Here is a 23,000-nt window from a genome sequence, read left to right on the forward strand (position 1 = left end):
GTCTATATGCATGCTACTCTCAACCTCATAGCATTAGTGAGCACCATCCGACTCCCTTGACAATGACAACAATCATTCCCCAAATAGTCTCTTCAAAAGCCATATAACACGCCAAACCTTCCCCAAAGCAATGCCATGGGACTAGCACTCATCTAGGAGGGGGGTAATGTTAATCCCATCAAGAAAACTAAAAGAAAAGGGCATTAAAGTTTTCCACAATAGTGTATAATATTATAGAGTCAGTGTATATAACTGTTGAGATATCGAGCTCCACTTGTGATATGCCAGGGTGACCATTGTGCATTTATGTCACCGACTTGTTAGCTGCAGATGCAGTTGGTACACCGCCCATGAATAATAGCTAGATGACAGCTATCCTTATCTACTCTAGTTCGTGGCTCAGTTAGTATGCAACCTTAGTTGGTTGAGTTTGGTTTGAGACCCATATATAGGGTTCTTCTATTTCTCTGTACTAGAGTTCTTTTTGGCTTACACAACTAAGAAGAGGAAAGCAGTTTTCAGCCTCCACCTGTGTGTGTATTCCCCCATTGTGTAAGTGAGAAAGATACAAGTGAGACTCCTTCCTTCTCTCCCACAATCTTAACATGGTATCAGAGCCTCGTTCATGGTAAGGAGCTCAAGAAAGCAAACCAAGTTTTCCGTATTCTGGTAAGAGGACCAGTGTTGCTTTCATTTTTCCAGTTTGGGAGCAAGTCTCTGCATAGGTAGCACAGCCAAAAAGTGCAAGAGTGCATTGTCTCAGATTGAGAAGCCCTTCGCGGTGTAGCAAGAGGGTAATATATGCTACGGGTAAGGGCTTTGGCCCTTGGTTGCCCTGTTTTTTTAAATTCAAAGCCATTTCGGGGCCTGTTTTGGAGGCAGAAGTTTTTCGCACACACTCAGAAAAATGCCCTGTTTTTTGCTGTGCGACCACTATTCTACAGGTCGGTGAAAAGTTACCATAGAAATTGCATCATATGCCTGTGTGCAAAGACATTGGGAGTTACAGAATCATCCTTGTTGCCTGTTGATGCAAAATCATCACTAGGAAGTGACTGTGTGGTCAAATACCACTTTCGTCAGTTTTGTAGATTTGCCCTTGTGAGGGTGAAGCTGTGTTTTTTGCAGTGACAAATTTTTTTGCAGTGTTCTGTAATGGCGTCTGATTCTCTTTCACAGATTGTCACTAAAAAGCTTGACAAGAACAACTTCCAAGCATGGAAGTTTAGAATGACGAATTTCCTTATGGGAAAGGATATTGGGAATTTGTTGCAGGAAATGAAGAAGAACAAGTTCTTCTTGATGTTCCTAATCAACAGCAAATGCAGGCATTTAAAGGATGGCATGAGAGAGCCAAAAAAGTTATGTACTGGATATCTATCAATATTTTAGACTTTATGATTGTGCATATTCAGGATGCAAGTACGCCAAAGGAGGCATGGGATACTTTGTCAAAAATGCATAGCACAAATATGCAAGCCAGGAAAATGCAGCTCAAGCAAGAGTTGCACAATGTGCAAAGAGAAAGTATGAGCATCAATGACTACCACATGAAGGTGAAGAAGATTCTAGATGCACTTGCTTCCATTGGGTCACCAATGGAAGATGATGATTTAGTTTCTGTGACCTTGAATAGTCTAGGAAAGGATTATGCACAGTTTCGAACATCCATTTTTGTTCGTGAAAGATTTCTTGATTTTGAGGAGTTGATTTCTCTTCTAATTTCTGAGGAGCAGAGAAATGGTGGTGCATCTTCTTCAGGAGGAACTTCAAAAGAAGCTGTCTTCTACTCAAATGCCGGAAGAGGTAGAGGCAGAGGTAGAGGAGGCCGATCTGGAGGTCATGGTAGAAATCAGAATATGCAGCAAACTCAAGAAAACCAGTCCTATGGAGGAGGACGTGGTAACTCTAGAGGCAGGGGGAGCCAAAGAGGTCGTGGTGGATGGCAAAGAGGGCAAAATGCAAACAGTAATGTTGAATGCTAGTACTGTGGTAAAATGGGTCATATGGCTAAAGACTGCTATAAAAAGCAGAATGACATCATGAATGGTAAATTGCAACAAGGGAATTATGCATCTTCTAATAGACAGGGTGATGATAGAAATGAACATTTGTTTATGGTGCAGCACATGACCAATTCTGTGACAAGCGCAGAAGAAAGCAATGATGTGTGGTATGTTGACTCAGGTGCATCAAACCACAGGTCATGCAGAATGGATACAGGATGCAAGGAAAATGGAAAAACCAGGATTTGTAGAGACTGGTGATGATACTGCACATCCTATTGTGCAAATTGGAAAATTTCCTTTGTCTATGCAGGATGGGAAAAAGAAATACCTATCGGATGTATTTCATGTCCCGAATATCACCAAGAACCTAGTTTCTGTTGGTCAAATGGTTGAGCAGGGCTTGCAGGTCAGATTTAATCCTCATGGATGTTTTGTTGAGGATATGAAAAATAAAGGTCGCTTGATAGCAAAATGAAAGAAGAAGGGCAGAATGTTTACCTTGGATGCAGACATGCCTGAATTGAGCGTAGCAATGTTTGCACATGGGACCGGTGTAGTTATAGATATTGATATCTAGCATAAACGCATTGGTCATGTTAATGTACAGCGACTTAAATCAATGCAAGCCCAAAATATTGTTGCAGGATTGCCTAAATTCAAGGTTGCAGAAATGCATAAGGTATGTGAAGCCTGTCAATTTGGAAAACAAGCAAGGAAACCATTTCCTAGACATGTTCAAGAGAGTAAGAAGCCATTGGAATTAATCCACTCTGATGTGTGGACTACTAAAGCTGCATCTATTGGAGGCTGTCATTATTTTGTCACTTTTATTGATGACTATAGCAGAAAAGTTTGGGTGTATTTTATGAGAAAGAAAAGTGAAGTTTTTGGGCATTTCAAAACTCTTAAAGCTATGGTTGAAAAAGAAACAGGCCTGCAAATAAAATGCCAAGGTCAGATGGAGGGGGAGAGTACCTCTCAAATGAGTTTGCAAGGTTCTTGAAGGAGCATAGCATAAAGCAGCAATACTCATGTAGTCATACCCCACAGCAAAATGGAATTTCAGAAAGAAAAAACAGGCATATTGGAGAGGTATCTCGTGCCATGCTCAATGAAAAAGACCTGCCAGATTTTTACTGGGCTGAGGCAGTTGCTACAGTAGTCTACATAATGAATAGGACTCCCACTACAGCAATACATGGCATGATTCTAGAGGAGAGGTATACTGGTAGGAAACCAGATATTTCTCATTTGAAATTTTTTGGTTGCATTGCCTATATTCATGTGCCAGATGAGTTGAGATCCAAGTTGGATCCAAAAGCTAAGAAGTGCATCTTTATTGGTTACTCTCTATAGAGCAGAAAGGGTGTAGATGCTATAACCCTTCTACTCGTAAGTTTACAGTGAGCAGAGATGTTGTTTTTGATGAGATGAGTAGCTGGTATAAACCAGTAAATGTGATTGATAATGTAGATGCACAGAATGGTAATGCTGCACAGAATTCACAGTAGCAATCACAAGATATTAGTGGACCTGGAGTGTCCTTTACTCCAGAGGAGAGGTATACTGGTAGGAAACCAGATATTTCTCATTTGAAAATTTTTGGTTGCATTGCCTATGTTCATGTGCCGGATGAGTTGAGATCCAAGTTGGATCCAAAAGCTGAGAAGTGCATCTTTATTGGTTACTCTCTGTAGAGCAGAAAGGGTATAGATGTTATAACCCTTCTACTCGTAAGTTTACAGTGAGCAGAGATATTGTTTTTGATGAGATGAGTAGCTGGTATAAACCAGTAAATGTGATTGATAATGTAGATGCACAAAATGGTAATGCTGCATAGAATTCACAGTAGCAATCACAAGATATTAGTGGACATGGAGTGTGCTCTAACAGTGGTTCACATTCTTTGGCCATGGACAGGCAGATTGAGATCAGGAGAATCTTCTCAAAGCAATGCGGATAGTGGTATGCAGGTATCACGAAAAGGAAAAGAGAAGGTAGATCAGCCCATGTTTGATGTGAATGCATGTCACTCTTATGTGGATGGTGAATCCAGTGGCTCAGATCAGAGCATTGATGATGAGTTGGGTATTCCTTCTGTTGTTACACCTGTAGTAAGAAAGACCATGGATATTTTGAGAGCACCTGGAAGTGAGCCTACTTTACGCAAGTCTACCAGAGCTAGGTATCCTATGGATAGGCTGAAATATGATGGATTTACAGCCATTCACCATGCCTATATAGTCAAAGTGATACAGGAACCAGAACCCACTTCTTTTGAGCAAGCCATGGGAAAAGAAAAATGGAAGAAAGCCATGGATGAAGAAATGGATGCTTTGGAAGCAAATGCTACATGGAAATTGGTACCTTTGCCTAAAGATAAGAATGAAAATGGTTGTAAGTGGGTTTATAAGGTGAAGCACAATGCAGATGGTTCTATGAACAGATACAAGGCAAGATTAGTAGTCAAGGGGTATGCACAAACATATGGCATTGATTATTAAGAAACATTCAGTCCGGTTGCAAGGATGGCAACTGTAAGAGCAGTCATTACTATGGCTGCATCAAAGGGATGGTCTTTACATCAGATGGATGTAAAGAATGCCTTCTTGCATAGTGATTTGCAAGAAGAGGCCTATATGGAGCAGCCACCAGGTTATGTGCATGCTGTTCATCCTGAGTTTGTTTGCAGGTTGAAGAAAGCCTTGTATGGCTTGAAGCAAGCACCTAGAGCATGGTCTGACAAGATAGGACAGTATCTTGTCACTATTGGCTTTCAGATTTCCAAGGCAGATTTCTCACTTTATGTGAGAAAAATAGAGAAAGGTATTATGCTGCTAGTCATTTATGTTGATGATTTGATTATCACAGGTGATAGTGATGAAGATATCCTTCATGTGAAAATGCTATTGAAGCAAAAGTTTGAGATGAAGGATTTGGGAGAGCTGTGTTATTTCTTGGGCATTGAGGTGATCAGATCACCAAGTGGGATATGGCTCTTGCAGAAGCAATATGGATTGGACACGCTGTCCAAATATGGGATGGCAGGTTGTAAGCCTATTTCAGTTCCTTTGGAGCAGAATGTGAAGCTAAGTGCAGATACAGGTGAGCTTCTCGAAGACCCTACTATGTACAGATGCATAGTAGGAAGTTTGATTTATATGACTATTACCAGGCCAGATTTGAGCTATGCTCTGGATTGGTAAGTCAGTTTATGCAGGCTCCAAGGAAACCGCATTTGGATGCGGCTAGACGCATACTCAGGTATGTGAAGTCCACATTGCAGTATGGACTATTTTATGAGACTGGGATTCAGATACAGTTGCATGGATACACTGATGCTGATTGGGCTGGTAGTATTTCTAATAGACGATCTACCAGTGGATATGTGTTCTCTTTTGGGAGTGCTGCAGTCACTTGGAGCAGCAAGAAACAGCCTATAGTTGCCTTATCGAGCACAGAGGCTGAGTACAGGGGTGCAGCAATGGCTGCATGTGAGGTAGCTTGGTTGCATAAGCTACTTTATGATATGCATCAGCCTATAGATGGGCCAGTTGTCATTTATTGTGACAACATGAGTAGTATACACTTGGCAAATAACCCAGTCTATCATACTAGAACAAAGCACATTGAGGTGCATTATCACTATGTGCGGGAGAGGGTTTTACTAGGTCTTATTGATCTAGTTTATGTCAACACAGAGGATCAGGTAGTTGACATATTTACGAAGGCATTGGGCGCAGAGAAGCTGCGCAAGTTCAGAGACCTGCTTGGTGTGCAGGAATTGGGATTGAGCTCGAGGGGGAGTGTTGAGATATCAAGCTCCACTCGTGATATGTCAGGGTGACCGTTGTGCATTTATGTCACCGACTTGTTAGCTGTCTACAGATACGGTTGGTACACCGCCCATGAATAATAGCTAGATGACAGCTATCCTTATCTACTCTAGTTCGTGGCTTAGTTAGTATGCCACCTTAGTTGGTTGAGTTTGGTTTGAGACCCATATATAGGGCTCTTCTATTTCTCTGTACTAGAGTTCTTTTTGGCTTACACAACTAAGAAGAGGAAAATTGTTTTCAGCCTCCACCTGTGTGTGTATTCCCCCATTGTGTAAGTGAGAAAGCTACAAGTGAGACTCCTTCCTTCTCTCCCACAATCTTGACAATAACTAATTTATTTCAAGAGTTAGGCTCGCTCCCATGTAAATTCTAATATTTTTTTACAAAGTTGGTATTGAAAAGGTCTAGTTTGAAGGTCAATAAAATGGACTACATGTCCAAGGGGCAAAAGAGAATGGAAGCCCTCTAACCTATGTATAAAAGGGAAAAGGATAATGAAAGTGGTCATTCAAGTTTATGCCAACTTTTTGTAAGATTTCTTTCTTCAAGTTTCTACTTCTACTAATTTGAATGCTCGAGTGTTGTTGAGAGAGAGTGTGTAAGAGAAAGGGATTACGAGGGAGATAGTGTAACTATGAGAACATGAGGGACATGGCATAAAGTTCTTGGTGGTTCTCTTCTCTTCTCTTATCCATGCATTTCTCTTGCATTCTTCTCACGAAGGCAGCCTGAGGCTTGTTGTGGTAAGTGTACTTGGATCGAGAGCTTGAAAAGCAAGATGCACAAGGATCACGAGACACCCTTCTGCTTGCAAGAAACTAAATGATGATCGAGCTTGAGGTGTGTCTACTACAATCTCGGTACTATTGGTTGTAGTTATTGCCTCTGAGGGTAGTCAGTAGTTTTAAGAGAGAGGTGAGAGAATAGGTGAGAGTTAGTCTACATTGGATAGTCAAACTCCTAAAACAATAAGAGCTTTGCACTTGTCCCATCATCAAGCAACACAGTTGTGACTCGTATGATATTACATTGTGTGTGTGTGTGTGTGTGTGTGTGTGTGTGTGTGTGTGTGTGCGCGCGCGCGCGTGCGTGCGTGCGCACGTACTGTGTGTGCGTGCACGCGTACTGTGTGTGTGTGTGTGTGTGCGTGCGTGTGTGCATGCGTGCGTGCGCGCGTATAGATAGTCAATATGTATAAGAAGACTACAATGAAAGTGATGAAAATATATGCATCTTAAATATGAAATCACGAAATAGCTAAGCAATAAACTATCAATATTTATTGGAATCTTTTTGGTATAAAATAAAAAAGACTAACAAAATGAACATCATTAGTGCAGCAAGTAGATGTCTTTCATAGTCCATGCACCTTAAACAATGTGTGAAACAACTCCTTTGAAATTCTCTTCTTTGGTTGCCCTTTCAACCTTGAGCATCAAGTCAAAGTTCATGAGATCTCGGATTTTTTGAATAAGAGCAAAGGCAACATCCTTAAGGTTGTACAGAACGAAAGAGTTTGATCTCTTTTGCAATAACTTTAGAGATTCCTTAGTTGTTTTCTTGACAATAGGATCATTAGAGGATATAGAAGTTAGCCTTGACCCTCCATTATCATGGGAATCTAAACCACCAAGCTTCATTCCCAAGTTGGCTATTGTTTCCATATCTACACTCCATTTGAAGTCCAATAAGGATTTGACATTTTTGGAGGCCTTTATCCATGCCTTCACTTCATATTTGTTGATCTGGCCTCCAGATCCAACCTCCAAGTGTAGCCGATACATGATCCCTACAACAACTTGTCTCAGTGCTTTGATGAGCCAAAAAATTTTGAGGTTAGAATTTGTTTGTTGTTATGCTCATCTACAACAAATTTGGTAAGCTCTTCCAACTCCATGTCATTCTAGTGCTTGACTAGATCTTTCACTCCTATAAGGTACACCATGGTTGCTTCTTATTACAAGATCAGAAGAACCAGTGCGAGGGGACATGATAATAAGAGAGTTGCCACCATTGCCTCTCTCTCTCTCTCTCTCTCTCTCTCTCTCTCTCTCTCTCTAAATCAAGGCATGATGCCGTGCCTTGATTTGTGAGATATATATATATGTATGTATGTTTTTTTAAAAACAAATAGTACATGGAGAAATGTTTTTTTTTTTAAACTTCACCTAAGAAGTGTGCTTTGATAGACACATGTCGTGTTGCCATTTATTATGAGCTTGGCTTTTTGGCATATTCGGACGACTAAGAACACGTGTTTTTTGCACGAATCTATGAAGCGTCAATCGTTTTTGTGAGCTATCTTTTGCTTGTATTGTATGTGAAGATGTTTGTATTTTGATAATTCTGAGATGAACCCTGATCTCCTAAAGGCCGTCACCAAACGTTAATCATTACACCAAGGTGAAAATCCCCCCTCCCCCGACCCTCGAGCAGCCCCCTGAGTTGTCCAACTACTAGGGCGTAAACCCATGGCGGCTTAAAATGCAAACAATGATGCCTACTCAAGTTGTAACCCATGGCCACACCACATTGTACACAATGCCCCTGTCAAGTGAGGCTGCCTATTTCACTTGTGTGTTTGTAAACAACCATTACAAACACACAAGTCCACAACCATTTATTGGGCAGCGGGACCTTGCTCTAGCCTGTTAGTTAAAATCCACGAGTGAAAAGCTGTGCTAAGGTCATTCAAATAGCATGAGATTCGATGATGGCGCATGCGCACCACAATTCCTCTCAGCATCCCAGAATGCCCCTTTTCAACGCACCATTTTGCTGACCCCCAGCCCTTACATGAAAACCGGCATCCCCCATAATACCGTCACGAGGTGACCCCCAAACCACCCCTTACATGATTGGACGTTTCCTCTCCTTAAAGTTGTAACTTTGGAAAATCCATTCCCTTAATCGTGCCGAGGAGTTGACATTCGCGATTGTGGTGTGCTCACTCCATCCGACGACACGCTTGCTGTTGCTCCTCAAACCCTCCTCCTCCTCTACTCCATTTTTTGACAATGAGACTCGGGTGGGTGTGCTCAAGCAAATGGGATTGTGGCCTAGACAGCTTTTGCTTTTTCTAGCTTCCTTGTACCTTGTGGTTGAGGACCTTCTTTTAAAAAGGAGCTCACTGCATGCATGCATTCAACCATTGCATTGATTTGTGCTATTGTCTTTGTGATACACACACACACACATTGCCCCCCTGAGTGTGCAACTACACACATTGATCCAACGATGTCCTTCCAAAGTGGAGAATCCATTATCTTCCTTTCATCCAATACCACAAACTTTGATCATCACACAATGGGAGAAAGTGAGACACTTGGAGCCTAATAGGAAGAGAAGAAACAACAAACATGTCACTACTTTTGAAAAGAGAAGGCAATCCAAGAAAGCACAAGAAGTAATTAAAATGCACATCTCATAAAAGTTTCAATGTGGCTTGGAACAATAAATCTCTCATGGGTTTGATGTAAGCGGTTTTGTATTAACTTGAATAAAGAATTGTACATGTGTAATTATGGTCTTTTTGTTGAAATGTACAAAAAATTTCATGTATAAGGGGATGGTTCAATTCTAGGAACATTCAAGTGAAGAGACATACCATTCAAAATATACATACTAAGGGGTCATTTTGGTTAGAATCTATACAACTTCGTATGTATGAAAGCCTAAAATTTCACATACTAGCATAACACATCAATGGTGCATAATCTAAAACAACCATAAAAATGCACATCTAAGAGCCTAAGACACATAAGAAACGAAAGCAGCCTAGGCTGTCAATCTCTCAGATCAGTGAAACAATGTTGGCGCACTTTTGATATCACGCTATATCGCAATGCCTAAAACATGTTCTTTTTATGTATCTGTGTCTTTCTCTCTCCTCATCTAGACTCTCTCTCCACTGCACTCTTCTCTCTCTCCTATAGTCTTCTCTCTCTTCTTTCTCTCTCCTCTCAGGTCCCTTCATGACAAGTGGTAGTATTAGAGCATAGGTCTTTGATCCATTTTTCTTTCCTTTTCGACATATCTAGTCTCATTTTTACTCAAGAAAATTATATTTCAAACAAACACTATAGGTAAAGACGTGGATTGTGACTAGTAATGACTTGTAGGACACCTACAGTTGGAAGAAGACAAGTGTCTGGAGATCTTTGAAGCTAGAAGGGATAGATATGGTAGTGGATGGACAAATTAACTGGCCATCACTCTTTCAAACGATTTTTTTAGAGGTATTGTGGTAAAATGGACCTCCATTGAAGTTTGAGAAGGGAAAAGGTAGCAATGACTTTTGAAGACCTACCTTTCTTTCTTCTTTCAAGCTCTCTTTTGGAGTTTACATGGTGGAACTTACATCTACACTCTACTTCTTGCAAAGGTCTTTGCCTTTTCACAATAATGGATAGTCCCAAGCATTCCCTTACTTGTTGAGCTTTAATTAGAGTACCATTTTTGAAGGGAGCTACTCACAAATCTAGGATAGTAGTCTAGTGCAATCTGTGCCGAAATTTAGTATGTCAATGGCTTCATAAGGTCACTTAATTCTTGGATTCATGACTTGTGCAAGCTTATCCTAAGCTACCAACAACATTTCAAGCCTATTTGGAAGGCTTCTTATTCTTCTTCCATGGCTCTTCTTATTCCCTTGAAAACCCTACTAGTAGATAGATCTGAACAACAACGTTACTTCTCTGAAATCTTTGAGATCTAGATACTTTACAACCACATGTACACTGAAAATGGCCAAACATCAAGAGTCCTGATGTTGCATTGTTGAAAGAGGAGCTTTCCATGAGGATCAAACCTAAGAACCTGGAAAGGTGCAAGCTGCTATAATGGCCACATTTGCAACTAGAGATTTGCACAACCTTGCTAGATGATCTAGATTGGAGTGGAATTTGTAGCTCATAATAGAGCTTAAACTTTCTCTTAAATGTTTCCAGATCATCAAGGTCAAATATCTCTATACTTTGAAGTCCTCGCCATGATACTTTTCTATTAGCAACATCGCAATCACTACTACCATGAGCATCTATTTGGAACACACTCATTGTGTTAGAAGGCAAGCATGTTGCACCAACACATCGGTTGATGAATCTTCCCAATTTTCCATGAAGTAGTTGATGTCTAGTAACTGATGTAGTAGAGCATTCAAGTCTTATTCAGCTATGGTGATGCTACTAGTGAGGACTCAAGTTCTTGTGCCATCAAAGCAAAAAGATTCGTTCTTTGAAGAAGCAGCCTATGTACTTTCCTCATGTTTGTGAGACCATTTAGTATCTTTTGAGTTCTTATGCTGAGCATATCTTCACTGTGTCGAATGTTGAGCATATCTTTATTGTGGTGAAGAAAGCTCTTCATCCTTAATTTTGAAGGGAGCAACAACATCGTTTCATGATCTGGATACATTCCATTTTAGCTTGTGTTATGTGTCACATCATTTTGAAGGGAGCAACAACATGGTTTCATGATCTGAATACATTCCATTTTAGCTTGTTTTATGTGTCACATCATCTTGAACCTATGGTTGCAACTATACTACAGATATCTCCTTTATAGATATCACATTTTGAGTAAGGCACTATTGGACTTTGGGGGAATACCAGTGCTTGCAAAATTTTGTTGTCCATTATTCTTGGAGTTAGTGTTTGATTTCCTGCATTGATGGAGAAGATGCAAGGCTCAAAAGTTAGAATCCATTGAAGATTAGTGCTAGCTAGTCCTCTATGATTTTGTTCATTACAACATTGGACAACCAAAAATCAACATGTTCAAACGAGAACATGAAGCCATTCATGGTCAAAGACAAGATTGAGGACATAGTTCTATGCAAGGCTAGTTCTTGTAGCAAGTCAAAGAGACATGGTGAAGGAAGCAGCAACAGTGATAGCGATAGATTGAATACTTGCTATGATTCTTTGGAGGTGCTATTAACCTCAAATCGGAATAGCGAAAAAATAAAGGAAAAAGTGCAAAAAGAACAGAAAGAGAGCAAAGGCGTAGAGGCAGCCTCGAAAACTAAACTGAGCCAAAAAGACCAATTTTAAAGGAAAGGCGCCTCAAAAACTCTAAAAACTTTTGTAAAAGAGCGCCAAGCTCATCTTGTGCCACTTGTAAAAGAATAGACGGGTATAGGCTTACGGCATGAAGCAAGAAGAGGGAATTAAGAAAAGGGACCTTGCCACAATGGCTGGTCATGTAACAAGGGATGGGCACCCATGGGGGTTTTAGGGTTTGTATATATAAAGTTCAAAAAGTGAATGAAAGCTCATTCTTCGATGTGTGTCTAAGAAGAGTCCTCTCTTCTTCTCTTCTTCTTGCTTGTGTGTGCTCTTGAGGGAGGGACTGTGAGAGTGTGAGGGAGTGAGTGAGTATGTGGAAGTGAGGGATCAAGAGGGTGAAGCTCTTCACCATCTCCTATTCTCTTTTCCTCTCTATTCTCTTTCCTTCTCAAGCTCGAGCCCTCACGTGCTGCATATTGAGCATCGAAGTAAGGGATTCATCCCCGAACCAGAGCTTGAGGTAGGTAGGAAGTTTGGGTTTTTGATCTTCGAAACAAGTAAGTATTTCTGGTTATTTTGCTGGTTTGATGATTGGAAAAGATGGAGAAATCATTTCAGTTTTTTGCCTTCAACCATTGTTACATTTAAAGTAGGATAGGATTAGGAAATCGAATAGGAAAAGCGTAGGATTTGCTGTTGTAAAATAGGGTAAAACAGGGCACAAGTCATGCAAAAATGGAAAAAAAAGAGTGCTTGGGATGATAATGTCGGAAAATGAGTGATTGGGGACACCGAAACCTTACCCTGGAAGGGATTTAAGAGCCAAGGGGACTGAGAAGAGCTCATTTCATGCCTTGACATTGTGAGAGAGTGAGAGAGAGCGAGAGTGTGTTTCCAGCATTGATTTAATCTTGCCATTGAGGAGCTCTCCATGTGATTCAAGTACCTCAGGACCTCTCTGCTATGTATTTGTTGTGATCTGGAAGGCATCGTGCTTGGTGGTTGTGCAGATCATTACATTCAACAAAATCATTCCCGACGCGACCGTCGTTACGCATGGCTCGGCCCGTCTGAGTGTCAGCGAGAATCGGCCCTCAAACCATCCAGCCCTCAGCCAACTATACTCAAACGCCTTTCACTCGGCCCGTCCGAGTGAAGCATTTAGACCAGCCTTAAAATTCGGCCCTCAGCCCTACCAATTCCTAGCACCACTCGGACAAGTCGACGCTCATCCCGGTCGAATTCACCATTCGGCCCTCGGCCCAATAGCCTTGACCTAGTAGCCTTGGCCCATTTGACTTGGACTACTTGACTCGAACCACTCAACTCGACCCTCGGCCCTCAACCCTCGACCCTCGGCCCATTCGGACTAGTTACCATTCGGCGCTCGGCCCATCCGAGTGAATTCACTCGGCCTACGATCCCATTTGGCCCTCGGCCTGTCCGAGTGACACACTCTGCCCCTGCAACTTGGATGAATAACCCAAAGATGAACAAGACATCCAAACGCGGGTCAACAAGCCTACTAGGCCTAAAACAAAACGAGAGGGTGCGTAAGCCGTTTAGACACTTGTTTTCCGCACTTACTGTGAATTTCCGCACCTGAAGTATACTTAAAGACAGTGGAAAGCCTGATTGAATAAAAGTGCACGGGAAAGAACACACACATATTGAGGAGAGGTAAATTGAGGATTGGATGCAATAAGTCAAGGAACTCACTTAAATAAACATCTTAAGGAACCCACCAATAGGAGAAGATCCCAAGATATAGATAGACAACCAAGGTACAGAGTAGGACCAAGCAAGCAGCAATAGAGAAGTGAATCTCGCCAGCTTGTGCAACTTGATCGACAGCTTGGTGGAGCATGAGAATGCGATCATGTCAAAGGAAAGCTCAAATTGCAGGCCGAATGAGGAACTCGACTTAAGAATTTTTCCAGAGGCGATTCAACAGTTGGTAAGCAGCTACGATGTGCACACTTGGTATGAGCACCATGATAGAACAACAGAAGCCATCATAACAGATTTGAACGAGGAATAGAAGCTAGCCCACAAAGCACTGCAAGGCATAGTGAAATACAACCAAGACCAACGTGCTAGGAGCTTAAGGTAGAACGCAGAATTGTGCGAGGTGCAGCGGGTGTTGAACCTGGCAAGTGGAAATCGGACTGATCACGAGAGAGCCCTGGAAGGAGGCTTGACATTGAGTGAGCTTCTCATGAAGTGATTGCTCGATAACACCGCAATAGAGCACAGTGTTGTAGCACTAGCGACATCATTACTAACAGGATTAGGAACAAATCAAGGCTCTAAGGGCTAGTCTAGAATCCCAATTGTTGCAAAGCAACTCGACAAGTACCAACCCCACAACGACCCATACAGCTTTGTAGAGCAATTCAAGCAAGTCTGCGAGGCCAACGACCTCACCAAGTTGACTCAACGCTCTCAAGCATTTGAGCTTTGCTTAGGCGATAAGGGTAGGACTTGGTACACAAGTCTAGATGCTAGAGAACGAGTGGATTTTAATGGCCTCAAAAACCTCGTCATCAAGAGATTCTCTGAGCCCGAATACTCTGACAATCTACTAGTGAGACTGATGAATGTCAAGCAGAAAGAGGAGGACATTCGCGACTATGTCACCCACGTGAGGAGCCTCTTCAAGAGAATCCCCGTGGGCGAATGACCTACCGAGAGAGCGGTGTCCACCATATTTATCAGTGGAATACAGAGTGAGGAGCTATATAAGGCCTTGGCAGGTAATTCGAGCTTGTAGCAAGACTTGATAGCTAGGGTGTTTAAAGAGTCCATTCAAGTGGATAACCAACTAAAAGAGCGGAGCTCCAGGAGCTCAAATTCAGAAGAAACCAACTAGCAAAGCTCAGAGAGAGCGTCAGCCTCTAGTGAATGATTAGGTCCAACAGCCCAGGACAAGGGGAAGGCCTCTGAGACAAACCAAGACTTGACTGAGGTGAAAATGGAGATAACCAAACTGTAGGATATGTTGACACGACCAACGCGCCTGCATGTACAATGCATGTATTGTGGCGGAAACCACTTGTCGACTGAGTGTCAAGACCCTAGGCCACGAACTTGCGCTAATTGCAGTAGATTTGGCCATGACATTGTGCATTGCAGATTACCAAGAAGACTCCCTTACTCACAACCCTATGGCCAGCCATACCTAGCAAGCAGACCCCAACAATTCTTCGAAAGGGGAACCCCATTGGCCCTTCCTATGCCTAATGACATTAAACTGGCTGTTCCTAGAATTGACATAAATCCTACATGTATACCAAGACCGCCTGGTACCTACGTGACTCATCCACCAACTAATGCGCCAGTCCACTATGTGGAGGAGCCAAATGAGGAAGAGACTTACGTATACCCATACGTCTTGCATGACGGCAAGGGCAACACAGTCCTTATGGACTATTGGCCAGTTTCGGTGATGGTGTTAGGAAGAGGCCAAGGTAGAGGCCTAGGAGGGCAGATGCATGATCCAATCATATGTTGGACTTGCGGTCATCCAGGGCATGTCTCATCACGTTGCACTGAACGAGAGCAACCAAATAGAGATAAGGTAGACCTAAGGTGCCCAGAGTGCGGAATCACTCATCTCTTCATTGACTGTCCCAAGTGAAAACCATCCTCAATTTTAGCCAATGTGCCATCTGTCCCATTAGGGCTGTTCGGCATCAAGAATCTCGATGGGGAGGCCACACCTATCCCATTACGTGTCATGACCCGAGCACAAATAAAGCAGACCGGCATATCATTGCTAGGTCCAAGAAACCTCGATGCAGCCTCGATCGGGAAGAAGAGTCGTAGATGGAGAAAGAAGAAACCCAAAGCCAAGATCATGCTGAAAACCAAGACTCCCACCACTCTACCTGCTGGAAAGAATGTCATTGAGGCAGTTGTCACAAAAAATGAGTTTTACAAATTTTCATTAAAAGTAGATTTTTTTTCTCAAAATATATTTTATCATATTACAAGTTGAAATACTCATTTTCTATATATATTTTTACATTAAAGGCCCTCTACATCACTTTATCCTCCAAGAAGGGACCATCCCTCTTGCAAAAGTGCCACATCACCACCTCAAAATTATTTTTTTTCCAAAACATGAATTTTTAAAAATATTCACAAAAGATAAAATTTTCTTCTCAAAAGGCACCACCCAATTGTATTGCAAGTTGAAATGCTACTTTTCTAAAACAATTGTAATGAAAGACACCTAACTAGAAACCTCAGCCCCTAAGACGGCCGAAAAGGGAAGTGCTAGGATAGGGGAGTACCCGCATCCTAAGCGCCAACTAGAGGCTATCGAGTGAGTGAAGGAATGGGTAAGAGAGGCCCAAGAGCACCTAAAAGATGCGGAGCCCATCCCAGAGGACGAGATCGAGGATATCTCCAACATAAGCACGCTAGTCTCACCCCCTCGACCGAAAGCAAGAGTTGCAACTGCGACGCAAGAGGTGCCACTTAGGCAAAGCCTCGACACTACAGGCCAGCAAATCAGTCACGGCCATTGGCCAGGACAATCCAAAATAGGAGAAAGACGAGCAGTCGACGACCTCCTTACCACACTGGTGACCACCCCTATGACGTTGAGCCTGGGAGACCTACTTAGGCACCATTCTATCCTATGGCAAGACCTGAAGCCGTGGGTTGAAGGATCATGAGAGCAAGCTGTCGTAAACTTGCACAACCATGACACAGAGACATAAATACCAAGCTTGACACTGCACTCTATGCCTAAGTCCTTGCACGTTAATGCTTTCTGGGAAGGCACTGAGATGCATGCGGTCCTACTTGTCTTATCCCTGGGCGACACAACTCGAAAGGGGATTGTAGACACAGGAGTGGGGGTTAGTGTACTGAGCCACACAGTGCTTCAAATGTGGGGAGACCCGCCTATGGAGACCACCAGGTTCAATGTCACACTAGCAAATGGTATGAAAGTGAAACCATTTGGGGTACTTAAAAATTGGCCGGTGAAGATAGCAAGTGTCCAGTTCTCAGTCGACTTTATAGTCATGAAGGGAGTGGACTACGATATCCTATTAAGCCAACCCTGGACGCGTGGAAAACCTCACCAGTCGACTTGAATGCTATCTCCACGATGCTTAAGGGTAACACTCAAGTCAAGAAGTCCTATGGGTTCTTGACCAAGTATATCCCATGCCCGAAAGATGAGTGAGACTGGATGCATGTCCTTGCTACGATCGACGTGCCATTCTTGAATCATGAGGCATACGAAAAAGCCATCCAGACAGTTGGCAGGACAATAGACACACCCTCCATACTAGTTTGCATGATGGTAGGGACCCCTTGTGGGCGACCTAAGCCTGTCACATTCCAAGTGCCAACTAACAAGAAGGAACTCTAAGAGATTCTAGAGTATTTGACTGGCACACTAGCTAGCAATCCAGCAACAAACTTCAAGCCACTTCAAGATCTGCTAGATGGACCTAGGTGGCAATGGACCAGCGTGCATGACTTAAACCTCATGTACAATTGGGCCCTAGTCTCTGACCAAAGACAAGAGTTGTGCCAAAACCTAGTGAATGATGAGCAATCGGACAAAGATGATCCCAAGGACGAGTATGAAGATTGTCATTCCTTCAATGACGAAAGTAAGGGTCAAATAGACACGGTGGAATATGATATTGAGGGACGAGGAATAGAACAAATACAAGCGGACTCCAAGCCATAGAAAAAGGATATATTTAGGATGGAACGAGGGGTCATGTGCATGGAATGTGACTATGCGTGGTTGGAACACACAGGAGCCATAGATTTCGAACAAGCAGGCCTAACCTAACTAGGTACGACACCAGTGCTTAAAACAAAGTCACCCTCTGAGCTACGACCTCCATAAGAGAGAAACCACCTCTTCTAGCAAAAATGGTGAGTTCGATTCTGAGTTGGAAGTGAGCTCAGATAGCAACCCAGAGATACCTCAACCATCCAAGACTAGACGCACCAAGGGGGACCTACCTGTCCACCTGAGGTGCAGACGGTTGAAGGAAGATAGGGCAAAACAGCCTAGGGACGCACAAACGGAGGAGCAAAGAAAACCGCAGGATCTCCCGAGGAGATTTATGAAGTTCAAGAAGGGTGACAGGGTAGTAATCCTGTTGGTGCAAATGCCAAGGGCAAACAAGTGAACCCATCGAGGGACCACAGCCAAGGTCAAGGAGGTGAACCTAGCACAGGAAGGGGAGGCACCCCAACCGGTCTTAATTGCTGCGATGACTTGACTAAGGAAGAGGAGACAAGTCTTGTTGCTCTCTTGCGAGAGTATATAGACATGTTCACTTGGTCCCTGGAGGAGCTTAAGGGGGTGGATTCGAGTGTAGTGACTCATAACATACCCATGACACCAAACTCAACACCGATCAAGCAGCGACCATACCCAATGAATCCAAAACATACTCATGCAGTCAAAGAGAAGATTGACAAGCTAATGAAAGCAAGATTCATTCACGAAATTGAGCACACGGACTGGATGTCACCCATAGTCATAGTGATGAAGAAGAACAGAAAGATTAGAGTGTGCATCAATTACAAGAAGGTGAAAGCTACCACTAAGAGAGACAACTACCCATTGCCATACACCGAGCGCATGCTCAAAAGAGTGGCGGGCAAAGAGGCCTACAGCTTCCTCGACGGCTTCTCTGGATACAATCAGGTGCAAGTGCATCTTGCCGACAAGCATAAGACTGCCTTTGCCACCAAATGGGGCGTCTTTGCTTACACGATCAAGCCTTGATATATCTAGTGAACAAACCCTGCACTACAGGATGCATAGCTCGATGGCTCCTTCTACTTTTAGAATTCAACTTTTCCATGGTGGTATGGAAGGGAAAGCAGTACTACATGGCTGACCACATGTCACACATTCCCACAGGAGAGGCTGCTGGACAAGGCATTGCCGATGAATTGCCAGATGCCCATCTATTCAACCTTTCCAGTGAAAGAGATTTATTCAAGGCTGATCTAACACCATATTGGGTGGATTACATCATTCATGTACTAGAGCACGGACTACCTGAGCGGCCAATAGAAAAGGCCCAACTTAGGCGACTTATCCTCAAAATCCAACCCTATCAGTTGACAGCAAGCCAACTATATAGGTTAGGGCAAGACAGGTTAGTGCGTAGATGCATATGCGAGCATGAGATGCACGATGTGCTCAAAAAGGCGCATAGCAAGATTGTTGGAGGACACTTTAGCGGAGACACGATAGCCCACAAGGTGCTATAGTCTCAACTGTGGTGGCCCACACTTTTCCAAAATGCAGCGCGATTCGTTAAGCATTGTGATGAGTGTCAACAGACAAAGGTACCGATTCACAAGGATTAAATGGAGTTAACCCCAATCATTGCATGACAACCCTTCGAAAAGTGGGGAATCAACTTTGTAGTAGGACCCATTAGTCCTACGGCACAGTATTCGCAGGCCAAATATATCATTATGGCCATGGACTACCTGACAAAATGGGCGAAAGTGAGAGCAACACAAAAAAATGACTCTAGAACAACTACCAAGTTTTTATGGGAACAAGTGATCTCACGGTTCGGCTGTCCCATCAAACTAGTCAGTGGCCAGGGCACGCACTTCATCAATGAAGTGATAGCGCATCTTCTATCCACTTTTCTGATCATCCATCGAGAATCCTCTCCATACTACCCTCAGACAAACCGACCAGAAAAATCCACAAATAAGATCCTTGTAAATGTCTTGACCAAAGTAGTCTCTACTTCGCACAACGACTGGGATAACAAGCTGATGGCAGCCTTGTGGGCTTATCGTGTAGCTTATAAAATGGCTATTGTCCAGACTCCCTTTAGGTTAACCTATGGGACTGAGGCAATTCTACCATTAGAGTTCTTTGTCCCTAGCCTGAGAATAGCACTTCAAGAACGGTGGGAAGGGAAGGAGGTATGGATGCAACGCTTGGTTGAGCTTGAATGCCTCTCGAAAGCATGCCTTCTAGCCACTCATGTGCTCATATGCAAGAAGGCACGATGCAAGAGTTGGTTTGATAAGCATGTCAAGGAGCGCAACTTTGAACAGGGCGACTCAATGCTCTTGTACTCAGTTAAAGGACACAAGAAAAAAATGAAGTTTAGAGGTCTTGGGCCTTTTAAGGTTTGTGCAATCAGTTGAACCAGCAACGTTGAGCTCAAGACTCTAGACGGCAAAGCCATCGGCTTCTTTAATGGCAGTCGCATTAAGAAGTACTACCCTCCCATGCATCTGCTGCATGAGCCACCAATGTTGGAACCCCCTGTCACGGTATGAGTCGCCACAATTACGAAAATTGGTGATGAGGATAAGGAATCCGTAGAACCCGCATACCTCCACATCACAGTCATTGCTAAGCAAATATGTGCTTTCAATGCCTTGATCAATGAGGGAGCAGACTTTAATGTCTTAACTCATGATCATTGGACCCAACTTGGTAAACCACCACTACAGCGCACTAATGCCCAATTAAACCCATATGGGGGCCACTCATACGCACTCCTCGGCAAGTGCAGGACCGTTGTTGCTATCGAGTCTGAGACTGTACCAATGATCTTTTACGTGTTGCCAAACACTAAAAACACGGGCACAGAGTCACTGCTAGGGCGAACCTTCAAGAAACAAACTTGCTGCAATGTTTATTATGAGTCGCAGCACATCCACCTCGCCATAGGCAGCAACTGTATTGATACAACCTTCGGCAAGGACTATGCGATCATGTTAAAGTCCGCAAGGCCACCGGTAGAAATACTCACAGCCAAGTCTACGAAGGGGGGTAGGGCTCAGCCACCGTGCACCAAGCCTCACGAGCCACCACTCACAGCGGCAAAAGCTAAGGCCCAACAACCCGAGTTTAATGGAGGCCTAAACAACTGTGATCGTCGCCTAGGAGTAGATGCCCACGTCTTCATAACTCAAGAAACTCTGAACCTAGGAGGTCGAGATGCAGTTATAGAAATCAAAGCATGATCAAGACAAGATGAGTTGCTAAAGCCCTCTTGCACGTGCAAGGATACTATGAGGGGAATGCCTGGCTATGGATCCATAAGGCCAGATCAGCCCATGGCATCACTCAAACTCCACCCTTTTTTTTAATCACCCCGAGCCCCGTGGAACCTCAAAACCAGAAGCCACAATGTTTCTCGAGTTCACCTCCTACCAGCTCACCTGCGCATGAGCTCCGAAGAGCAAGCCTATCGGCCCAAACCCCAAACAATGTTACGCCCTTAAACCCCTGCTAATGACGATAAGACTTGTCAAACCCAATCCGAGTGTAGCATCCCATCCATAGCATCTACTACTCCGATGCTTATCCACGGGACTCAACCACCGCTTCATGGGCAACTACCATTATCTACCACCGCACTTACTAGCCCCATCAAACCCCAGCCACCTACGGGCCTTAAACCATCTTATGAGCAGAAATCATTCTTAACTCTAGCCGCAGACCTAGCCGAAGATAGAGGGGATGACTTTATTGCTTGTCTTAGATGCTTGGATGCCACGTTCATGTCACTGGCTCTGAGTTATGACTGCTTGGACTTAGGCCTGCTGTAAGAGCCCTTAATGATGAAAGTTCGCACGATGCCTTGTTCCTGGGAAACATTCGAATTTGCCTTTGTCAAAACACCCCACTTAGTTGCCAAGTTGCTACGTGCTAAGATATCAAGAGACCAAGCCTTCAAACAACACCTCATTATGTCTTACGATAAGCGTGTGACTTCATCCATCACTGACAAAGAAGTTGAGGAGTTGAAAGCGTTAGCTGATACCGACTCCCCATTTTTACGAAATTGGTACACTCTGCGATTGTAGTGGGAACTCGAAGGATGCCAAATCATGACCAATGCTAAGCAGCGCCGTGCAATCAAGATATTGGAGTACAACCCAACCTATGTCACACCAACCTCATATAGAGTGTTAACCACTCTTTGTGGCTGACCCATGGAAGAGCATGTCAAGGGACACCCATATCTTGATCGCCTCTTGACTGAGGAAGAACTCCACATCACTAGCTGTGTAAATTCTGGTGATTTCCTAACCGATGTCCTCACTTACATCACACACGTAAGTACCCGACCCTTCGCTCTCTAGACCCCAAGGCTCAGTTGGAATATAACCCAGAATTCTGTACTTGGCTCATGTGCAAGTAAACCTTATACCTGAACACTGAATGCCCTGGATCTCCTAACCTTCGATCCTAGGAAGGATTCTTCTCAATTTGGAAGGGGAGAGGGTAGAGTGTAGTGTGAAGGTAAATAGGGTGAATGTGAATTAAATTAAAACCAATCAAGCTCAAGTAAATGCAATAAACACCTAAGAAACAGGTGATGTAGGAGGGATGTCACAAACCGTCTGAAGAAAAGAATTTGTATTGAAATTTAATGCTATCATTCAACAAACATAAAGTCTTTCTTTTTAGCAAATTCTTGTATGCATAATAATTATAGTACTAATGGGAAGTATGGTTCATGACAGGAACGAGAGATATCACAATAAGACCGGGCCCACCGACTCCCCTTTATAGAAGAAGAGAGAGCACGGTATGGCATCAGCCTGGAAAATCGAGCTTATAGTCAGCTAAAATTCCACAACATTCACAAGCTTGAGAAGATAGTGGCCAAGGAGTAGGCCACAAGGAGGATAGTGGAACAATGCCACCTCCACAAGTACCTAGAGAAGTTTGCACATGAATCTAACCACACAAAGTGTGTGGAGTTCTTGAGAACGTACAACCCCAACGGAGAGTGCGGAATGGTGACGATGGGAAGGGGGGACAATGCCCGGCAAGTGCAGGTACCGCTAACCCAAGCCTTCGTGGAGAAAGCAATCGGACTGGAACCTAGGGTGGAGAAAAAACGTAAAAGGGATGTGTATGCCCTGCTAAAGATGAATAGGGAAGAAGTCTTGACAAATGATGGCATCAGCTTACAAGACATCCCCGATGCTGAGATTCGCCTACAGGCAAAGTTGGTGCATGCCCTTTTCTCCAGCCAACGCTATAATTCCCTTATGCACCGGATCAGTGTACCTGTGCTGGAGAATGTGGCAGCCCACACCCTAGACAAGGTGGATTGGAATGGCTATGTGTGCAAAACAATAGACCA

At 43.4% G+C, this 23,000-nt stretch overlaps 1 protein-coding gene across 1 annotated transcript; it reads right to left on the reverse strand.

Moving 5' to 3' along the window:
• Window positions 1-7,218: 7,218 nt before the first annotated feature.
• Window positions 7,219-7,632, reverse strand: LOC148031610 (cysteine proteinase inhibitor 7-like). The gene has a single exon (XM_087685588.1). It carries the CDS (start codon window positions 7,630-7,632, stop codon window positions 7,219-7,221), a length of 414 nt encoding a protein of 137 aa, XP_087541714.1.
• Between the last annotated feature and the right edge of the window lie 15,368 nt (window positions 7,633-23,000).

Source organism: Lygodium microphyllum, chromosome 9, assembly GCF_053477565.2.
Source record: "Lygodium microphyllum isolate KBCC chromosome 9, Lygodium_microphyllum_v1.1.10, whole genome shotgun sequence".
NCBI classification, from domain to species: domain Eukaryota; kingdom Viridiplantae; phylum Streptophyta; class Polypodiopsida; order Schizaeales; family Lygodiaceae; genus Lygodium; species Lygodium microphyllum.